The sequence below is a fragment of the Palaemon carinicauda genome, chromosome 4 (genome assembly GCF_036898095.1).
Source record: "Palaemon carinicauda isolate YSFRI2023 chromosome 4, ASM3689809v2, whole genome shotgun sequence".
Classification (NCBI taxonomy): Eukaryota; Metazoa; Arthropoda; class Malacostraca; order Decapoda; family Palaemonidae; genus Palaemon; species Palaemon carinicauda.
This window is the reverse complement of record NC_090728.1, coordinates 37245802-37269801: the sequence shown is the minus strand read 5'-3', so window position 1 is coordinate 37269801 and position 24000 is coordinate 37245802. Positions and strand designations below refer to the sequence as shown.

The 24000-nt window shown below is 36.7% G+C and overlaps 1 protein-coding gene across 1 annotated transcript in view; it reads left to right on the top strand.

Annotated features, from left to right (window-relative positions):
* Positions 1–20485, top strand: part of LOC137639904 (dipeptidyl peptidase 1-like) — a 54101-nt gene extending 33616 nt beyond the window's left edge. Inside the window, exons 7-8 of the mRNA XM_068372179.1 lie at positions 8943–9164; positions 20142–20485. Coding sequence (XP_068228280.1) covers positions 8943–9164; positions 20142–20324 — 405 coding nt within the window. The 3' untranslated portion in view covers positions 20325–20485. The remainder of the gene's footprint in view (positions 1–8942; positions 9165–20141) is intronic.
* The last annotated feature ends 3515 nt before the right edge of the window (positions 20486–24000 follow it).

The window sequence follows — 24000 nt, the reverse complement described above, 5'->3', positions numbered from 1 at the left end:
TACACCATGTTTATAGTCTGAGTGGGGCCAAAAATTATTGTCTTTCATACTCAAATACACCAGTTAGTTGATATTACTCTCAGAATACCTATAACCCTAGTTATCTAATGGGTAGTCAAACAATTCTCGTTCAAAGTCATGTAATAAAATATATCTACTTGTTTGCTATGTCGATATTTTTGAAGGTTCAATTGAGAATTAACATTTGTTCTGTCCATAACCAACTTAGTACACTAAACACCTTCTTAATGATAAAGTAGAAACAGAGACCCCACTAAGATTGATAACTGTATCTTCATGAATTTCCCTACGATTGACAAACTTTACGTTTAGAAACGTACTGTTATTACAGTGCAGCTTCCCTTTTAGCTTAATTGAGATTTAGCAAGTCCAAATAGCTTCCAGACATCATGCACAATGTAAATAACTTCTTGAATAATATCAAAACATTCTGTTACTAGTATTGCTTTCTGGGCAAGGCTCAACATTCTTTAATGCTTTTTGTGTCCTTAACAATCATATGGTAAGCTGCATGTTAACATGATGAAACTAAGTTTTGACTCCCAATTTTGTGCTACCAATGAGCTGTTGGCTTACTTTCTATGTCTGGTATTACAATATCAATATCACACTGTGTCATGAAACATCATGAATGCTGAGAACTGTACTGTCTGGTATTCTAGGGGAACTGCAATAGGCATTCACCTCCTGATGGTCGACATTGCCTAAGTTCATCAGGGCATTTCACTTGTATCAGGCACCTGTACAAGGTTTTAAGGTTGCTCATGCTGCAGAGGCCAGGGGACAGGACGATGTCCTAAAGACCGGCCATATATACAAAGGATCAGTGCCTAAGCCACTCTCCACCCAGGTTGGGGCAATGCAGGCCAGGTAATGACTGCCGATGACTTAGCAGGCAGACATAGGCTCCCCAACAACCCCATCCCTAGCTCACAGTGGCAGTGAAGTTAAACTCCAGTAAAAACCCTTTTCAAACTTCCGACCCCTGAATCATGAGTTAGAGATGATATACACCAGGTTGACCCCTTTATAGAAATGTAATATGTGACCATATATCAATTTCCCATCACTGTGCAGTGTTCCTTACCTAAAGTAGTTGTCCTGAAGGAGAGAACTCAAATCTGCATTATTGATTTGAAAGTCCATCAATGGGTCTATGATACTTATCTTGCTCAGCCACTGCAATCACCTACTTATAAAGATGAGTCACTTTTCCTATGAAGATTTGGAAATAAAGGCCCTTCTTACAATTTCCAATGCTGTACAGAAATCCCTTGATTGTGGTCAGGAAGTTCATATGATTGGCCTTGATTTTGGTGCTGCCTTTAACCGTCTTAATCATGAGGCCCTTGTTTTCAAACTCAACCAGTTGGGAATGGGTGGGTAGTTTCTTAGCACTATCATTAAATACTTGAGTAATAGATTGCAAAGAGATGTTGTTGATGGGCACCATAGTGAGTATTGGTATATGATATCTGGTGTTCCTCAGGGTAGTGTCTTTGGCCCATTACTTTAAACACTATAGACACGACATGTGGTTTTGCCTAGAAAACCAGCTTGTTGCATGTGATGATGATGCTACATTCAGGATGCTAGAGAACTTCAAATCATTCATTCATTCTTTGCATCAATTCCATCTCCTGAATGTAGATGTCGGGTTGCTGAATCCCTTATTAGAGATCTAGCTAAAATTAGTGCATGGTGCAAATTATGAGGCATGAAGGTGAATCCTAACAAAACTCAAAGTATGATTGTAAAGAGGTCAAGGACAGAGGCTCCTTAACATCCATACCTCAGCGTTGATAATCTTTCGTTAACTCTGTATGACTCTTTAAAATTTTTGGTGTGCTTCTCGACAGCAAATTTACTTTTGAGAAACACATTAGGTCTATGTCTTCTTCAATTGCACATAAAAATGGCTTATTGAGAAAGTCATTTAAGATTTTAGGTGTTCAATCTATTCTGAAGGTTTTTTAACTCTTGCATTCTACCTTATTTTGAGTATTGTTCTCCTGTCTTCTCATCTTAATTTGTTGGACAGGAATTTACGGTCAATTGAATTTCTTATTCCTGATCTAGATAATCTCTGACACCGCCGTTCAATTAGTTCATTATGCATGTTGCATAAGATATTTCATAATTCTGACCATCCTATACCTTCATATCTTCCCTGACAATTCCATCCTGTTCGTAATACTAGGCATGCAGTTAATTCTAATAGTCAGGCATTCTCCACCATAAGGCTCAATACTACACAGTATTCTAGAAGTTTTATTCCAGCTTTGACCAAGTTGTGGAATGATCTTCCTAATCGGGTTGTTGCATCGGTAGAACTTCAAAAGTTCAAACTTGTAGCAAATGCTTTTGTGTTGAATAAGCCGATATAAGTCTTTTTATAGTTTATATATGAAATATCTGTTTTGATGTTGTTACTGTTTTAATATATTTTATTGTAATTGTTCATTATTTCTCATATCGTTTATTTGTTTCCTTATTTTCTTTCCTCTCCGGGCTATTCTTTCAATGTTGGAGTACTTGGGCTTATAGCATATTATTATTATTATTATTATTATTATTATTATTATTATTACTAGCTAAGCTACAACCTTAGTTGGAAAAGCATGATACTATAAGCCCAACTAGGATTGTAACTTAGCTAATAATAATAATAATAATAATAATAATAATAATAATAATCATAATAATAATAACAATAATAATATGGCACAAATAAATTTTCTAAAGGAAACAGGGTCAAAATAATATGCTAATTATTTTTGTGCGTAATTTTAGTTAATGCTATCGGAACTGTGGCTCTGTTGTGCCGACCTGTAATGCTAAGTACTATTAGTACTAAACTTATCATATATTCTACATCGCCACTTTTTACCCGTCATGGAGGATAATTACTTCATCCTTATGATATATGTGCTTTATCTGTAAACCTCTTTACATGATTACTTTCGAACGACTAGCGTCATCATAAAAACAATAAAAAGCATAAACGATTGAATGTAAACAAATGAGCATCAAGAACAAGCCTAAAGAAGAATCCTATCCCATTACTGGATTAACTATTAGAGTTGCACTCTTCTTGAGGTAGTTTATACAGAATCTAATACTGAAATATATATGTGCAACAGTACTTATAATCACTTGCATAATTAAAGCAATACACATACAAATACAATGATGTTGCATGTTACATGTAGCCCTAGGATGTTACATCAGTTTCACTTATAACTTGAAATTCTTTATAAGGCACATACATAACACCTTGCAGGAACCAGTTAGTGAGAAACTATATTTTTTTAAATACTGTTCTTAAATAACGCGCAATGATATGATGCACCTGCAAATAGTGTGGAGTTTCCCATGACAACAATGAACACATAAAAATAAATCAATTACTTGCATTATTTGCTTCTCAAACAACTAACATTATGACGAGATGAAAATTGTGAAACATCTATGAAAACTGAAGTGACAAAATGCTTAATGTGCTTGATATATCAATAGTGGCTAAATTTCAAATCTGCAATGAAAAGACAAAACAAATTGAAATTTGGAAGTCATTAAACTTGTATTTCAGGTAAACTAGGAATAAGCACCATGTTGCCTACAAAGCTTAGCAATGATAAATGCAAGATACTTGATCGATATCATCAAGATGAGATCCTAATGAAGACATGCAAGGAATCATAAATTGGAGCTCAATCCAATCTCTTCAGGCTTTAGTGCATCTAAGGAAAATCGTAGCATCATGGCATAGTAAATAAAGATGTTTCCTTTGGTATCTTGAACACGAAGACCCATAGGAGTCTAACCATAAACTTTTACCTACATTCTACACCAAGCCAAGTACAGAAAAGAAAAGAAAAAAAAAACACCGATGAGAGCACCTTAATCCACGAATGAAAAGTTATAAACATTATAAAAGTGGCTGTAAAAGCAAAGTTACAAAAGCACAACAGAAGGATATAAGAGCTTGTCATTAAAACTTAAAGTGAAAAATAATGGGAGGAAAATGACTGAGGGCAGTTGGAAGTTTATCAGCTAGAAAGGAGAAATTTCCATGAGCTCAACTGAACAAAAGTATGAAGAATCTTTATAGAAAGGAGAAAGAAGCTAGATATGATGCTTTACAAATATGGACAATAGGAATTACATATTTCTATGAGCTTTTGGTTAGTTGGGAACTGTATTGGCGTAATGTATCTGATTTCTTCTCAGTGTACAGGAAATCATTTCACCAATAAGGGCAAGGCAAAGGTAGAAGCAACATAAATTATTATCAATATGTTTGCGAGAACATTGGAGACTTGTGGCAAGAACTAAGCTCGTTGAAGAAAGGAACAAGGTCTGTCGAAATTAGCAAATAATAGCATAAGTAGGTAACAATAGCAGAAAGTAGGAAAACTATTTGAATTAGGCAACACCGAGAAGAACTTCAAGATAAAAGAATCTTCTATTGGTCTGTTTATATTACAACAAGCACAGGCCCCAACATAGAAATGAAAGGATGGCTAAACTTGGAGTATAACATTTGAAAAAAAGAAAGAGCATCACTGTACAACTTTATTTTAGAAAAAAAATAAACAACGAAGAAGATGGATACTAAATGATGTAGTACATAGGAAAGACTCCAAAACTGGAAGTGAATAGAAAAGGATTTCTTACTTTTAGCTAAGGGGTCATTTGTAGATTACCTACCAGTACCAGAAAATTTCACTTTCTTATTGAATGCAGTCAAAGCTTTCCTGGAAGGTTACTTGCCTTGGAATGTACACGAAGAGTTGTGTCCCAAGAGTGTCATACAATTAAAGAACTGTGTGAGAGCATCACATGTCATGCACCACTTTTGCTTTGAACTTGATCTATTAAACTAGTTGTTACTGTTGCTAAACTTATTCTTCTATATGTCCTAACAGATGATGTCTGAAAATTTCTGTTTATATAAAGAATTATCATCAGGAACTAGTCTTTCTTCATGACCAGAGACATTAGAGATGACTCATAAGAAGGCTCTTCGACAACCACATTCATGTACATCAACTTACAAACACAAATGATGCCAACACTGTAGCCCACCCTAAGGACCCGATGATGGAACAGACACGGATCTACATGGGAGTGGATAATGAGATCTGGGTGGCTTTTGAAAGCCACTGGAACAACTTCTGCCACAGACCTGGCATTAACAATACATTAGCATCCCTTATGCTCTTCCACTTCACAATGTGATGCTCTCTTAAATGCAGACCCACCTGTGAGTTCCTACTTTTTTGCCAAAGTCATGGCCGCCATAAGGTCGCTTGCAATCACCACTGTCTTTCATTGTTGTGCAACACAGCCCTGATGATGTCTACCAATGCTTTGCTGCCATAGTTCATAGCAAAGAAGAAACATGTGATTTTACTAATGTAAATATGGATGCAACAACACAATGAATTACACAGGTGAAACAATTCACAGGGATCATCAACATAGACATAACAGAATAACAATGTTATTGGTTTTATAAAGGGTAGAGAAATGGCAAGGAATAGGTGACCTCTTAAAAGCATGAGGACGCTCAAGGATCTGCCACTGTGAACAATCAACTGTCAATGCCTACAGAGAGAGACAAGTGGGAAGCTTATCAAGATTGTGAAAAAAAGTTACTTTTCATTCTACAAAATGGCCTATGAGTGGAATAGGATATCCAATGAAAAGTTCAAAGAATATTACCTAACCCAAAGAAGGCTAAGTCTTGACAAAAGACACAAACTAGTGCAACCTATAAGACCGAGATTAGTTGAGATCAAGGAAGAAACTTTCTCCCAGATAACAGCAATTACATCTTGTCATCATAGCAAATGTATGTTTGCTACCTTGGAGCAGCAAAACAGCAAGCATAAGCGATCATCCTTCATCACCTCACCCTTAATGCTGGTGAATGGAAACTTGCCCAGTTCACTAAACACCCAACTATCAGGCTAAGTATTATCATCAACCAACAAGCCCACAGTGCTTACTATTTGCGCTCATCAAAAGTCATCACTGATGTCAATGGTATCACGGCCAGTGATATGCAATCTGGTGTTTGGTCACTAGATCTGTTCTTAACAAGTGGAATTTCTCACTATGATTTTCCCCAGTCTGTGAATCTGCAGGCTGCCAATAATACTAGAATTAGCATCACGGGTGCCTTTTTCAGTGTCATTGAGAGATTCGACCCTGATGGTGATATTATCTCATGTCACACTATGATCTATGTTAGCAAAGATTTCCATAGTCTCTTCCTGTCCCATAACTCCCTTCTCACTCTCAGGATACAGCCAGCATATTTTTCAGCTATTGGTGGAACTAACAGGAACCATACCATGAATTAAGATGTGTCCAATGTTGCAATCAGAACATCGAATGTCAGATGTAGGACAGACAACAACAACATTGAAAACTGCAGGTGTCCAAAGCACCAGGACCCACCAACGCATCCAGCATTCCCACCATTCCCTTGCTGGCTAGAGAACAATGGGAAAATGAGAGAGTGACTTTTGGACCATTAAGCATCATCAACCTTCAATGCAAGCTCTATCAAAAGCTTGCTTCAAGTCAACAAATGCTCTACATTTAGCATTGGAATTACTTAAAACAATAATGCAATTCAAACTACTCTTCCCCTTTATAAACCCAAACAAATACGGCGATGAGTAACCAATCCTATAAGTTAATCTAGCCTTTAACAGGAAAGTCTTTGGAGACTACAAAACACTTCAACTCACAAAAAAACTTGTAGACTTACGAGTCACTAAGAATGTCCCCTGTAGTGAACCAACAATCTGTTGCCACCAGATGGTAGTTACCCAAAAGCATTATGGTATTCCCCCTGCCCCAGAGAACAACTATCTTGACCTTACTAAACCACTACTGCTGACGTGTCCTTCACCACAGTCACTATTTCAATTTAAATACAGGATTCCGGGCACCTTGTGGAAGATAGTCACAGATGCATGGAATGGATACCATCCTGCCCTTCTCCATAAATCAGACCAGCACTTGACGACTTTTATCACATGTTTGGCATATGATGATGCTGACAAACACCCAAGAGTTTCAGTCTGACTTTGAGCATAGAGATACATCGACAATAAATTTCATTACAACAAGGGCTTAGAGAACCATTAGCGGTGCACTATGGAAATTTGACACTGTGGTGAATTCAGCGATTATATGGAAATCCGGCATGTTCAAGTTTGGTTAGAGGAAGGCTAGTTCACTAGAGCCTTTGCCCAAGCTCTCTGACACAATCAAGGACTTCCCAACAACCACATCTATAACAGACATTTGGAGCTGGTTTGGTCTAGTAAACCAGCTAAACAATAACACTCAATTGAGGAATAGCATCATTCCTTTCAAGTCTTTACTCAGCCCAAAGTACAAGTTCTTCTGGGCCCTTGTCAATGAGCCATCTGAGTCATTGAAGCAGGCCATCATTAATGCTATCAAGAATAGTGTGAAAATCTTCAAAACATCTAAGAGGACATGCCCCAGGCCTGATTGTTCCATGAATGGAATTGAGTATTTTCTTACTCTCAATCATTTTGACTATGTTTCCCAAGTACCAGACTGTTGTCCACTATTAGCTTATAGAAGGAGAGCCACTTGCAGCTGTGCGGGGTCTGGATCAGATCCATTCCTCAACCATGGTGCTGACCTACTAGTGGTCTAAGACTGCAAGCCCCTAATTAAGATCTTCGGTGACCGCACCCTCGATGAGATCACAATCACCAGGTTCTTCCAAATCAAGCAACACACCCTACCATGACACTTCTCAACTGTGCACATACCAAGAACATTAAACCAGGCTGCAGATGCAGCATCTCGCCACACTACTCCATCACTACCTGTTGATATGTTAGGTGTCAATGACCAGGGTAAGGTGGTGGAGATAGAGTCCCTCCCATAGTAACAGAACGTCAAAGAAATCAAGAAGGTTAACATTACGCATGCACTTCTAAAATTGTTGAGAGTGGCAAAGACCTTCCTCATGCTGCTACATATTGGCAGTTATGGAAGGCCCTTTATGTATCTAACAGCCCCATTCTGTTCCATGATCATGTCATCGTCCTACCTTCCCTCTGGTGTATGGTTGTTGAAAACCTACATGCTGCTCATGAAGATACATCATCCATGGACACTTGCCTCTTTGCAACCATTTTCTGGCCATAATATGGCCAACATCCAAGCCATCTGAGCTGCATGTGCTGAATACAACATGAACACCTCATCCCAACCTTCAATGCCAGCAACTCCATTACTGACCCCGTTAATTCTTTTTTAACCTATCTATGAAAGTTTTTGCAAGACCATCAGCATAAAATTCTTTATCTTCGACTATATATTCTGTATGATTGTTTGACCTGCCCTTTATCAAAAAGCTGTTTCGATCCCATTTGATAAGTCTAATAATGCTGACTTACTTTACAGTAACGAATTCCATTTGGATAACAATTCATGCCTTAGGCTCTCCAACAAAATACACAACAAATACAGTGTATAGAGTTAGAAGGGTGGATGCTTCAACTGAATCAACATTGCATTCAAATTTAGATAACCAAACTTGGATTAATTTTTGCAGTCTTGAGTGCTCTCTTTAGTCTGTGTTAAGGGTAAATAATCTGGAAGGGTTACCTTTGACTGTTCAGATTATTGACAATAATAGTTGGGAAGATGTTTAAATAGCAATTACTTCTATTCTAAAGAATGTAAAGATACATTACCAAGTGGTTACGAATAGAATATATTATCAAACATAGCAGTAATATAATAATCACATATTTTTTACACAAATAACATACAACCTAATGAACACTGTATTATACATGTTAAGTACACTGCATTTATTTGAGATATTAAAATGTTTATTTTTTCTAAAGGATGCTCCATGCACCACTAGCAAAACAGCCAAACGCACATATGTTAGTAACTACAAACACGTGGGTGGTTACTATGGAGCATGCAATGAAGCAACAATGATGGAGGCAATCGTTCACAGAGGACCAGTGTCTGTTTCCTTTCAGGTCTACAGCGATTTCCATCCCTACAGCGGTGGTATTTACCACCACACAGGATTTGTGAACGAATTCAATCCTTTTGAGGTAAGGTCCAAACTTTTAAGTATGCTAACATCCATAATTTTTTTTTATCAAAATTCAATGAGAACAATTAGTTCAGTCTTGCAGATAGAAAGTACTGGAGCCTACTACTGTAATGTCGCAGTTAGTTTGAAAGTTAATCATAAAATTTTAAGCTTAAGAATGTTTATCATATTCACGTCGTAATTGAAAGAGTAGTGAAGTGAATAATTGCCTCCTTTCAAAAGAAACTGGCTTCATTTTAGATGATTACATTCTGGCATTAGTCACTATCTTTTTTTCACAAAAACATAACATTGGAAGGTCTGGTTTTATATATACAAATGTTTGTTGACAGCTTTTACAATCAAAGATACTACATGATTTTCATGAGATTTTCCATTAACTTTATCATTGCAAATTACATAAAATAATTTCTATCTACCCTATCCATATTATAACCCTCATGAGCTACACCATGGCTGTACTTGAACAACTTTCACAAAATAGGAGTGGTTACCTTTTATAATGTTCAGCTTATGATAAAAGTCTACATATAGAGTTTTTACATTCTTCCAATAGAAATGAGCATAAATTTTTATATTGATTCAAATTATGGCAAAGGGAAGTTCCAGGAAGAAAGCCTCAAGTTAAATCTAGTTTACTATATCTATCTATGACTAAATTACAAAGGGGATCTGTATTCTAAGACAGCTGGCTGCCAAGAGAGAACAATTCTTTTTGTTGGGTTACAGCTTATTTCTAATGGCTAACAAGCAATAAGGGTTTAGTACATAACTATAAATTCTAACTTCAAACTAAGTAAACAACTCCTCCCAATTGTTTAAGGCAATTCCTGATTTGTATTGATTAATAGAGAAACTTTGTGCATTGATTTGTTCATTAGTGCTATTTTCAAGAAGCCAAAGTCCTGATTTGCACCTAAATTTACTTAGGTCCAACAATACTTAACCACTTAGCATGAAGGCTAAATAGAAATCTGCAAAGATAACTAGCAAGTTCAATTTAGAACCCGTCTTATCTCAGATGACTAGATGGTAAGGACTAGGAGGGGCAAGATTGGGAAATGTGTAACAAAGCCCTATAGCCTAGCATAGAATAGATTTGAGCATTTGAGATATTCTTCCAATAAAAGTAATTTCATATAATTTTTATCCTTATTACGACTGCACTTTACATCTATCGTTCAATTCTAGAGATCTATCAGCAAAAGGCTTCATGCCTAAAGGGGAAGCCTACCAAAGCCTATTGTGATATTATTACAGATAAAGAAAAAGAGGGGGTTTAATGTATGAAACGCCTATTTTGGGGGCAGATGGTGTGTAGGGAACAATGGTTTGATTTTGGAGTGTCCTTCTCCTACAAGAGCTGCTTACCATAGCTAAAGTCTCTCTCCTACCCTTACAAAGAGGAAAGTGGCCACTGAACAATTACAGTGCAGTAACTACTTAAGTAAAGAAGAATTGTTTGGCAATCTCAAGTGTTCTCAGGTGTATGAAGACAGAGGAGAATATGCAAAGAATAGGTCAGGCTATTCAGTGTGTGTGTAGGCAAAAGGAAAATGAACCATAACCAGAGAGAAGGATCCAATGTAGTACTGTCTGGCCAGTCAAAAGACCCCCATAACTCTCTAGCAGTAGTATCTCGACGGGTGGCTGGTGCCCTGACCAACCTACTACCTACAAATTACTTCATATGAGAAATCCCTGGAGAAGGAGCTAGATAGCCGTTATGACAGCTCTGGTAAGGAACCGTGTTGAGAATTCTTCTCTTCTACCCGAATTCTGCCCAATAAGTGCTATGATCTGGACTTTAGAACTTAGTTGGCAATTGAAGCAAACTGGAGAGGGCCCAAGACCCTTTTCTAGCTGCCTTCTGGAGGGAACAGGACTCCCAGGGAGATATTTCGACCATGCATAACATCTTTTCCTTCCTAGTGTGGATTTTGATATGGTCCAATCAAGAGTTGACCACTTAAATAGCTTCTCTGGAACCAGTCTTAATTTTGTAAAATTGATAAAAAAAAAATCTAGACCCTGAAGAAATTGAACAATATGTGTGTATAGGAGGTATAATTCTTTCGTTTCTGCCCCAACCAGTCATTTATCCAATAAGGCAATGACTTGAAATCCCTGTAATAGCAGTATTTTGAATATAATCTTTGCTAATTTTATGAACACCCTTGGATCACTATAGAGACCAAATTATGTTACTTTGAGCCTATACAAACTTCTCCTTAACTGAAAACCTAAAGTAAGACAAAGTGATGAGCAATAGTGATATGTCAGTAACATATTCGAGATGGATAGTACACGTCCAGACCCATAATGTATTAGTTGGTGGACTTGCACTATGATCGCCATTTTCAACACAATATATCTGATGTGTTTATTGAAACAAGAGGGTTTCAAATATCACCCTTCTCTTGTTTGAGTCCTTCTTCAGAATACTTGAAAGATTCAATCAAAAAAGTCTGCCCTGGATTTCAAGATATTTACATATCTCTATGGCTCTCCTCTCCAGAATTTTGCTGACAGATGAAATGAGTTCCAGGGTATTATCCTGAAAACAAAAATGGTTTTGGAGGGATTTTTTATTTCCACAGCCAGCCCGTACCATTTGAAATTATTCTATAAATTCGCCAAATTGACAGGGTCCTTCATTCTTGAAAACAATAAGGTAACCCCTGACCTTAAGGCATTCATAGCTGAAATACTTTGCATTTGTGAAAAGGAGCCCAAACCCTGACCTCCCTTATTTGGCTTCCTACCTTATTTCTCCTCTAGTATCTCAAAGTACTCAAGGCTTCTGGTTGGTTGTTGCTGCTGCCTTCTACCACCTTGAGGGAAATTAATAGCAGACTGGATGGAGAGGGGTGAAACCTTCTGTGATGCTGGTCTCTTCATAAGATGCCTTGGTTGCTGCTGCTTCTCACAATCATATTATCACTTCTTATATAATATCCTTTCCAGTGGTAGTTGTAAGATTTTCCACAGTTCTTCGGAAGAGAAGTATTAGCCACCAAAGCCCTCTCCCTGGCTTTATCCAGGAATAATTGAAGAAACAGGTGCTCACCAACAGCGTTACCGTAGAAAAAAAAAACCCTCACTCAGCTAAATTCAGATTGCAATATGTCAATACCTGGTGTCTTGCCTTGAATTTCATCTTGGGAAAGGTCTGGACAGCCCTTATGTAGGCTTACACAGTAACTTTGCCATAGCAGACAGGCACTCTGTCATCCACTGCTAGCTGCAACTTCCAAAGAGAACATAACGAGACACCAAAGAAAAATTTGTATCCTGGGCGTTGAATTCCACTGTTCTAATTATCTATGGCATCAGAGGTAAATCATAACCCAGCTGCTTCATACTTACATAGATAGCCAATTTCTTGTGGAGAAAGATTTCATAAAACCATTGCAATACCGAGAAGTATTCAAAACCTTTATGGTAAACAACAAAGGGATTTCATTCTTTAGGGATGATGGAATCCCATTCCAGCTAAAGATCCCTCTGTGATTCCACACCCATCTTCATCCGTTTGACCAAGAAGGGTGTCCTGTGGTCTGGCAGTATCATCCAAACTACAAGCTTTTCAAAAGGACTTAGATTGAGCAGAAACCCCCAGCACCTGCAATTCTTTTTGCCAGATTGTCAACAAAACACCTTTGCGTGAGGCCTGGATATGCATCCCCCAGGGGTTACCAACAGATCTCCCCTATATATCCATAACAGAACCTGCTCCTAAAGACTCCTCCCCCATCAACGAACCTAGAGTTTATGAGCCGGAAGAGGCAGCCCCAACTGGAGTTTTCCCTTGGCCTAAAGACCCAAGGGCCACAAGTACTGAAAGATCCTCATGCTGGAACATAGAGGGAGCATGAGAACCACAGTAGCTCTCAAAACTAGTAATTCCCTGAAAAGAACTGTCATAGATATAGACTTAAGTCTTGATAATCTTGGTAATAATTTTGACATTCAAAGGGGACATAAGCTGGTCGAACCCAGGAGGGAAAGTTGTCGGTTAATATATGATACTTTAATTACTAGCGAAACTGGAATTCGCTCTAAGAAATGGACGAATGCTGGTTAGTTTGCATTTTTCTCTACATGTTTAATGGACCGATACACAAGTTATTATAAATTGTGTATCGGTCCATTAAAATGTGAAGAATATTTTTCATTCTAAGTCCAATGTTTACATTTGAGAGCCTGGAGGTGAGTTATTGCTTATGCATTGGTTCCGATCCGTTTGTGGAGCTTTCTGTGTGTATACAATGACGTAATTATTACCTAGCTTTTTTAACCAATTACGAGCTTCTGTATGTTGTTCTCCAACAGCCATTTTTTTTCCACCCTCCCCTTCATTTTCAACTATACTACCATCATTAAAGGACCTCTTCAAGAGGAAAGTACAACCTATTTTAAAATTGTGTAATTTAATCTATATCGGCAATTGATTATGATGAAAACACTCTGTTCAGTGTATCCCTGATATAGTGACTCATGGAGTTGTTGTGTGCAGCACATCCATGTACCGCTGGCCAGAACATAGAAGCAGTGATATTATGTTTATTTGCGAGTGCAGCAAGCAGAAACCATTAAAAAGACGTGAAGTGAATGATAGAAAATTTTAATACTTTAATCTTTATCCAATTATATGAACCATATATTTTTCCAACTGGTTAGCTTGTGTTTAGAATTTCTGACCATTATTATTGCTGCAAATCACTTGTTTTTGGCATTTCCTAAAAAAAGAAAAAAAAAAAAAAGTTTCTGACTAGTGTCCCCCATAATATTCTTTATACAGGGGGGTCCAAAAACTCCTGAAAGGGTGATCTACCCCAATAATCATGGTCACAAATGCATAAAACTCAAGATAGCGAGTAGGAAAATATATGGTTCTTGTATTTGGCTAGAAATTAAAATATATATTTATCAAGTTGTTTGCCCAGAGGTATATGAATACAAGTGACCCCAGAGGTAATTGGAGTCATGCCATTCATAGTAAGCAAGCCAAACCCTGTGAGAAGTGTATCCCAGAGAAGATCAAAGTCCCCTCTGAAGACCTTTGGAGTAAAGCTGCCTCATTTTGGGGGTCTAAATTATCCTCCAACCCAAATTCTGTGCTTGGTTAAGGCCCTGGTCCACCTCAGCCCTCTAACCAAACCCTTCACTGCAGTCTCTTGTGCTTTTGGCTAGATGAGATCTCGTGTTCCTTACTTGGTAAGTACTCTTAGGAGTTCAACCTCATTACACATCCTATCATCCACATGGAAAGCAGGAAAAAGCAATATACCTCAAGCTTGCTGCTTGTGGGTCCTGGTTCTTATCCGGTTCAACCCACTGCAATAAAATAGGGCAATTCTCAAGGTAATACTGTATAAACTTTCTCCGAGGTATAATAATTGCTATGATAGCAACGTTGAGCATGGCACCAATGAGGGTTGGGTTTGCAGACTATTACACCCCCACCTAATTACAACTATCTTTCTTTCAAGTTGCTCATCTATAGTATGAAAAAATCATAATAAACTTCTTGATTCTTTATTTAATTTGTGTCCTGTAAGAGCACGCCTTTTCTATTCCTCAAGGGACATAGGAAATAATATAACTACACAACTTTTGTATAGAAGACTTGAGAGGCTAATAGTAGGCCAACTTGGCTAGAAGAAATTTATTCATCCCAAGAGAAGCTAACTCTTTCCCCTAACAACCTAAGGCTCCGTCCACACGACCAAACATTGTTCAGCAAACTTTGTTTCTCATCGAACAAAGTTCGGTAAAGGTCTTTCAGCTTGCGTCCAAACAATGACAATTGAGCAGCAAGAGCTTTGTAACAGCAGCAAGAGCGATTGTTGTACGGATAACAAGAAAATTAACATTCATAAGCAAAAAAAAATAAAATTCTCGTGTATTGTTATTGCTGCATGTGCTAGAAAAATGTAAGAAGAAGATTTGGTGAGCTAGAGTGTTCGCAAGGAGACAAAATTTGGAAAGTCGTGTATGTTATAATACTACAGGACTTATAATACTATAATACTAATAATATAATACTATAATACTAATAATATAATACTATAATACTAATAATATAATACTATAATACTAAAGTGAATCAGATTTAGATTTTGTGAATTACATGATAAGGGATCCAAAATACGTTTTACAATGTTATCTCGAAACGGGAACCTACAATCACCAAACAGGATACAATTATACAGGACATCAATACACATTACAATAAGTATTTCCAAGCAGATTTTGCGTAAAATTATTCTCACAACTTGCAAAGAGAACTAAGAATGCCTAAGAAGAGAGATTTCTTCGACTTGCTAATTGGCCGCATTTGTAGCCAGTCACCTCTGTGTTATTTGCAGGAAAGAGTTAGTTTTCGCTTCACCTCATCTTCAATAACATTATTAATATTAGTACCCAGAGTTATTTTAGAAATTGCTGCGACTGAGCCGCCCGTAAAAAAACAAAAATTAATCACAATCTCGATAAGCATCAGCCCTCACATCCCAATGGCTGAATGAGTGTTGCTTATACAACTATCAAGTTTAAAGTTGCCTAATGGGACTAATAAAACTTTGACATGTTATAACTTGAACATAGAGGATTGAAAAACTGGTTAATCATTGGCATTGGTGAAAAACGTAGCTTTATACATCAGGTAATGACATCTCCCCAGTCTTTAACCACCAACGAGCACAGCTCTCGTTACTTCAGTAATCATACGAAAAACCCCGTACGGAATTTTACTTGCTGCTTCTACGCTTCTGACGTCACCTGAAACAAAGTTCGCCGAGCAAAGCTCGTCCGTGTGGACGGAGCCTAAAGGATAATCAAGAACACTCCAACTAAGTCAGAAGGTGTGGAAAAGAGCTCTCAACAAGGCTGCGAGGAACTACCCAATCCCCATAACAACCAATGAATGTTCGACCTCCACCATCAAGTTAGCAGGTAGGTTAAGGTAACCCTCAGCCTGCATGCCCCAGTCATAGTTCATAGGTCGAGTAGACTAGCCCTCTCCACCCACACCCTATTATCCAATCCCTAAAGACTGGATAGGAAGGAAGAAAAACCTTCCACCAAGGGAAAAATAATCTCCCATTGTGCCAAAAAAACCTCTGCACTGCAGAAAAAGAAAGCCATTCCACATTATGATGTTAATACATCTCTAAAGGCATTAAGTACCCTAGCCAAGGTAATTCTATACCATAGCTCAGCTAGCAAGTTATCAAATTTAAGAACTATCACTAAAAAGGGGGAAGTCCAAGGTTTCGTTTGATATACAGTATAAATCTAAGCGGCGCTAGGTCTAGAAGTGGTTTAAATATCAAAATTAAATTTGACCAGCCTGAAAAAAACAGTCCTTCAACTTCATAACTCTCTCAAATTCCTCTTCAGACTGAGCTCTTGTTTGTTCGTTTGTACGTTAAAAACATAGATTATATCATTATTACATCATCAACTGTATTCTATGTAGCAAGACGTCATCCAAACGTCATAGTTTTTAACCAATGATGATTATCCACATTTTACGTGGGACTAGCATTTTAACTAAACTAGAATCAAATGACTTGAATACCCAATTCGGTAACAGTTTTACTAGGAAACTAACACTTTTTGACACTTTTCACACAATTTCCACCGCTAATTTTTCAGTCTTTTGAGAGCCATGGAGGCATGTGAACCTTCAACTTCGGGTGTGGTTTCTCATTTACCATCTACTGTACTTTGACATCAATTTCTGTGGATTTTCTCTCAAGTTCTTGTCTCAATTGTTATCTAAATTATAAAGATTTTGTTTTGGATTATTGTGGTAACATCTAAAGAATAATAAAGTACTGCCAAGATCTTGGTGTTATTAAAAGTGAAAGTGACACTATTTGCCACACCTGAGGTTTTAATTGCCGGATTGATATTAACAAAAAAACATTTCATTGTGACAGAAGCCATGTTGTATTGAAAAACAATTAGAAAGTGAAAAAAAATGTGTAGTTTTTGTCCATTTTCAAGGGAACTTGGCTTAAGACTCGTGTAGGTATAGAATCGTATGGATACGGCTACTGGGTTAGGTTAGGCTACATGGTTTGTTTAGGTTAGTTGGTAACCTTGTTTATTGCTAATTCTACATGTGCCATTATTTATATGATAAAACAAATTCTTTAACTCATTCCCCACCCAAAAAACCCTAATTTCCCAATGGGGGGGTCTCCCAAGTTTGGAGAGGTTAACAAATAGGGTGAAAATACTGTTGTTCACAAAAAAAAAAAAAAATAAAAAAAAAATAAAGGTCAGCTTTAGATAAAGCACTAAGTAATTCATCAGAAAAAAAAAAAAAAGATAAGATTATTAGTGTATAAAATTACCCCTCGCCAAATATGTTTGTGGCCTACCATTATGCATAATAATAATAATAAATCCCATGCTAAATGGCAGCCCGAGAATGACTGTAATAGTGACTGAACATTCATTGAGTATCATTGCCAAAACACAGGGTAAATATAGGATACTTTAATTTCTAGCCAAATACATGAACCATATAATTTTCCTACTAGCTATCTTGTGTTTTATACATTTCTAACGATGATTATTGGAGCAAACCCCTCGTTCTTGAGTTTTCGGACCCCCTTATATAAAGACAATTATGGGGGGCCCCAGTGGGAAACAGGCTTTTTTTTGGGGGAGGATGTCATAAATGAATAATTTGCAGCAATACTAATGGCCAGAAATGCAAAATAAGTACAAGATAACCAGTTAGAAAAATATATAGTTTATGTAAGTGGTTAAACAGGCCAAAGCGTTATTAATTAACACTTTTGAGATTTGTAAAAGGGTATAGAACCTAACAAACCCACCTAACCTAACCTAGTAGTTCCCAGGTCACAATCCCTAGTCGGGGGGAAAGCCCCCGGGAACCCCCTTCCCCAGTCACAATCCCTAGCAGACCCCGTTTCCAGGTCACAGCTACTGGCCGGACTTCCACCTTCCCAGGTTACAAAATAAAAGAAAATCACAAATAAATTCTTACATTATGATAAAGTAAAGCAAAAAGATCAGGTATTATTTTACTGTATTACAGGGCATTGTAACCTAGGACAAAAACTACTTTTTCTCAAAGAAAAAATTACGCTCTCTTCGAAAATAACACTCGTTCCCGTCGCAAACGAATAGTTTCAGAAATATATACATCTATATCCTATGATAATGGGGGACCCCCAGTGGGAACTCAAGAGTTTTGGGTGGGGAAAACATGCTGGGGAAACTATATATAAACGTAAAACAAGCCTTATTTTTCTCCAAACATGGTCCAATTCGATCAAATCACGTTATTTACTACAGGAAAACATATATTTTGTCCGAAATGAGAATACGTAATACAGTAAAACTTTACCAGAAATCCTAAATAATGAAAAAGTAAATCACAAATAATTCCTTACCTTATGATTGACACCGTCTCCTTTTTTCCTGGCAATCTTTACAAAAGCTTTGCAGTAAAAAATGTGCTGGTCTTTCCTAATAAGTGAAATCAGACGCGGACCTTTAAGGCCTTATTTCCATGTTATTTTTCAATTTCACATGAGTAACAATAGCTTTACACTGAACGGAGAGCATTTCCATCATAATCAATTGCCCACATAAATGAAATTGCACTAAATTTCGAAATAGGTTGATGTACTTCCTTCAAGTTCGCTTTTAGTTGTCTTTCAAACCCATCTGACAGATATGGTATAGTAAATGCACAGAAACAAAGCATGCCCAATAAGTCTCCTTCAGTCTCTCAGATGTAAACAATGGACTTGGAGTAAAAAACATACTTCACATTTAAATCGACCAATACCAAGCTCCTATTAAACATACACTACAGAGAAAAATACCAAACTAGCCAGCACTTGTTCATTTTTGTAGCGAATTCCAGTATCGCTAGTAATTAAAGTATCATATATTTACCATTAACGGTACTTAAACTCAGAAGTTGAGATAAGACTACGTGAAAAGGATCACAACTGCAAACATTATTCTTCTACGACGACGAAAGAAACAAAGACTACACAATTTGGACTCAATGGATCATGGACATGGACTAAGGGTGGTAGACAGCTAAGACAGTAGACACAAACGCCTGGGTAACCATTGACTTTAGCGTTAGTAATGGTTCTCAGTGGGTGACGTATCTTCAAATTCAGCATTGAAGGTGTTGTGATGGGTTCAATTCAGCCTTCCTTATACAATCTGTCTTACAGGGAAGATATAATTTCTGTTTTATCATGTATTAGATTTCCTGTTCTAGCCTTTACAGGACATTCTATGGGAACCGCATAGCAGCCTAACATACAAAAAAGAAAAATTTTGTGAGTTGCGGTCTGTAGAATTGAGGGGTTAAAGAGTAATAGATTTTCATTAAGTATTCCCAAGCAATTGTGGAAGTTTTCAATTTAAAAAAAAAAACATGCAAACTACTGTCTACATAAACTTTATATTTCTCTTCATTATTTTTATTTTTCTGCCATTGAAAGATTGACAGTATAATGATTATCATAAACTTTTAGCCTTCATGCAATTTCTTTTTCACTTCTAATATGAAATGATAGGAGTTTAAAATAGTCTATAAGAAACTAAAAGCCTCATGAGCTAGGATACATCCAAGGCCGGTTAGGAGAAAATAAGAAGTGCCTTAGTCAGTGTCTGTCCCTTTGAATTTCATGTTGATCAACGATATATTTACGTTTATCCCCAACACAATTTCCGTAACTGGGCGAATACAGTATCTAACCGTGAAATACAATTTAAGTTACCGAGCTGAGACAATGAAGATCAGAATGCAACATTCTCACTGGATTATTGTGAGGTAGACTAACCGTTCCTTAACTCTTCAACAGAAACTTGCGATTTACGTTATCTCGTCACTTCCTTAACATATGGCCAAAAGACTCCCTAACTCTAAAATACATTCTTTTAACTCATTTTTCAGGAAACCAATCATGTTGTCCTAGTAGTCGGGTATGGAGTGGAAGAATCAACCGGTGAGAAATACTGGATCGTCAAGAACTCATGGGGAGAATGGTGGGGCGAGGAAGGCTACTTTAGAATCAGGAGAGGCACAGACGAATGTGCTATTGAATCAATGGCAGTTGAGATAGATATCATCCCGTAAATCAACAGTATACAGTAGTAGGCTATGTGTTAATTGTTCAAAAGTTACAATAAATGTTATATTTTGTCTGAAGAAATATTTCATTCAATTCTTTAGAAAAAATATTTGTGAAAATTGACTTTTCTCATTAATTACAAACAAGAGAACTAAATGCTGAAATGTTTGTGTGTTAGTAATGAATAATTTCAAGTAGTTATAAGGTTGTTGTTTTTTTATGACTATTGTGTGATTATGTATGGTTAGAAATTAGAATCAAAATAAAAGTTTAATTCAAAACTAAGGAAATAGATTTTTTTTTACGAAACTTCATAAGTACAGTATACTGATATCCATTATAGAAAAATATTATCGCTTACAAAATCAACCTGCACTCACAGTATTACAGCACTTGCGTATTTTTTTTTTTTTTTTTTTTTTTATGACACAACACTAGGGTCCCTGAAACTTCTGTCATGGCTTACTTGTCATACTTCCATAACATCTACTTTCAGTAAACTAGTGAGCTTGCCTACTATTATTATTATCAATATTATTACAAGCTAATCTACAACCATACTTGGAAAAGAAAGATGCTATAAGCCCAAGGGCTCCAACAGGAAAGATAGCCCAGTGAGGAAAGGAAACAAGGAAATGAATTAACTACAAGAAAAGTAATAACAATCAAAATAAAATATTCTAAGATCATTAACAATGTTTAATTTGATCTATCATATATAAACTATAAAAAAATTCATACAAACAAGAGGAAGAGAAACAAGATAAGAAAGCGTGCTCAAGTGTTCCCTCAAGCAAAAGAACCCTACCCCAAGACAGTGGAAGACCATGGTACAGAGGCTATGACACTACCCAAGACTAGAGAACAATGGTTTGATTTTGGAGTGTTCTCCTAGAAGAGCTGCTTACCATAGCTAAAGAGTCTCTTCTATCTTTACCAAGAGGAAAATAGCCACTGAACAATTACATTGCAGAAGTTAACCTCTTGAACAAAGAAGAATTGTTTGGTAATCTCAATGTTGTCAGGTGTATGACAAAGGAGAATTTGAAAAGAATATGCCAGACTATTCGATGTACAGTACTTCCTCCTGTTTATCCATTTCTTTTTCCCCCTCCCTTACATCCAATTCTTTTACTCCCTCCCTTTTATCCATTCCTAGTACTCCTTTCTTATCCAATTCTGCTCCCTCCCCTTTATCCATTTCCCTCCATAGACGCCCCAACCAGCCAACAAAATCAATAGTCTCTTCGTGACCTGAGAATACGTAATTATATCTTGGGGGCCAAACGCATTCCTTTGTGGCCAAGGATCCAATGAAAAGCAAAGAGTTATTAAGTTATCGTAGGTTTATATAGAGGAGTCGGGTGGCTTCTATTAAGCTGAGAGTGTTAGGTCAGATCCTGTCCTGGTTGCGTTTTATTGGTTTATACTGTTAAAAAAAAAACTAATAAAATTAAAAAATAGAAATATTTTTTTCATCCATTTTCATGTGGTACACTGTTAAAGACTTGCAGTAAAACTAAAAAAAAAAAACGGTGAACGTCTGGCAAAATTAATTCCAGGTTTTTTCCCGTTTTGAAAACGGATATATTGACGTAAAAGACTGATATTAGGGTCACCAATCCGTAAAAGATAATAACTAAATAAGATAAAAAATTACGGTCGCCTTTATTTTACTAAAATATGGTTTAGATCAGTATATTTTTACGGAGAATTTCCGATTAGAATTACGTTTTTTTTTTTTTTTCTAACAGTGTAGGATCATGGTGAGGGGTAGGTGGAAATGGTTTGGACATGCTCGTCGCACTCCCCAAGAGAGATTAGTTCACCAAAATTTCAATTGGTCTCTATAAGGCACTAGAAGAGTTGGAAGGCCCGGGCCTACATGGCTGAGTACTATGAAACGTGACGTACACTTATAAAATAAAATCTGCAATATTAATCAAAAATACTCCGTAGAAATATACTGTTCCCATGATGAGGGGTAGATGAAGATGGTTTGGGCATGCTCTTCGCACTCCACAAGAGATTAGTTCACCAAACTTTCAACTGGGCTCTACAAAGCACTAGAACAGTTGGACAACCTAAGCCTACATGGTTGAGGACTATGAAATGTGAAGTATACTTTAAAAAATACAGCATTTTTAATAGAGAATTTGTAAAATATACTGTTCTCAGCGGTATTTCAGTAAAATACAGGTTACCATAATTTTTACCATACTTTGTTATTATTAACGGATTGGTGACCGTAATATCACTCCTCTACGTCAATATATCGGTTTTTAAAACGATAAATACCTAGCAACATTTATTCCAGATTTTTGCTGTTTTTTTTTACGGCAAATTTTGAAAAGTATAGAAACGTTTGTTTTGCGTTTGGTGTGTCGAGGATTTTTTTTTTTTTTTTTTTTCTTGAGAATTTGTACCTTTTTTTCTATGAATTTGTCAGCTAAATGTTTATGATCTAACGCGTAAAAGTAAAGAGAATGTATATATCATATGATTTTTTTCTAATAATTTAACAAACATGAGAGTAACGGGTAAAGTTTAAACTTTGTTTTATTTATTTATTGTCAAAATATGTCTCGTAAAGCAGTGTAAATTTAAAGTTATATAATACGATACAAGGATAATTCGTTGCCTAATAATTCAGATTTGCTACCAGTTATAGAAGTAACTATTCCTCATTGATCTTTTCATCAGTACCGACAGACTGAGTGAAGAGTTTATAAACAGGAAAGAAGTCAAACTTTATTGCCATGTGATGTTAATTATAGCTATAGATAATTTTTTTTCCTTTTTCGTATAGAGCACATCGTAGAAGACTCCTGGATTTTCTCCAAAGAAATACTTCACACTTCTTATCTATATCACGAGACGGTCTGGTTTGCCTCAAAGAAACACTTCAAATTTATTAAAGAAACACTTCAAATCTGTTACTTGCTTTCAAAGAAGTACTTCACACTTCGAAGATTCTGAACACTCGTTGTCTTTTTGTAGGTTTATATCTGCAAGCGATTTATTTAATATTCCTTCGCCAAAGCATTGTCAATATAGAAAGGAACTATAGAAATAAAAGAATATATTCAGGTAACACTTCCACAGTAAAAAACTGTAATTTTAATCGGAAATTCTCACGTAGAAATATAGTTCTCGCCCCGTATTTCAGTAAATAACAGACGCCCGTAATTTCTACCCTACTTTGTTATTATCGTTTACTGGTTGGTGGCCGTAATGTCACTCTTTTACGTCAATATATTCGTATTTAAAACGGCAAATACCTTGCAACATTTAGTCCAGGATTTTTTTTTCTTTTTTTTTTTTTACGGCAAATTTTAAACAGTATACGTTTAGTTGTTCTCTATATTATTCCTTCTCTACGTTGAGCAAAGGCCCAGGTTGTGGCAATATGTCCCAATTTCTTAATCCCATATGAAGCTTGTTTATGTAAGAAGGGTTGTTGTGGCCGATGTGGTAACGTCCCTGAATGGTGAACGCCAGACTAGGGATTGAGTCTCGCTCAAATTCGTTAGTTTCTTTGGTCGCTGCAACCTCACCAACCTTTGTGAGCTAAGAATATGGATTTTGGGGGAGCCTATAGATCTATCTGCTGAGTCATCAGCAGCCATTGTCTGGCCCTCCTTGGTCCTAGCTTGGGTGGAGAGGGCATTGTTCTGCTTG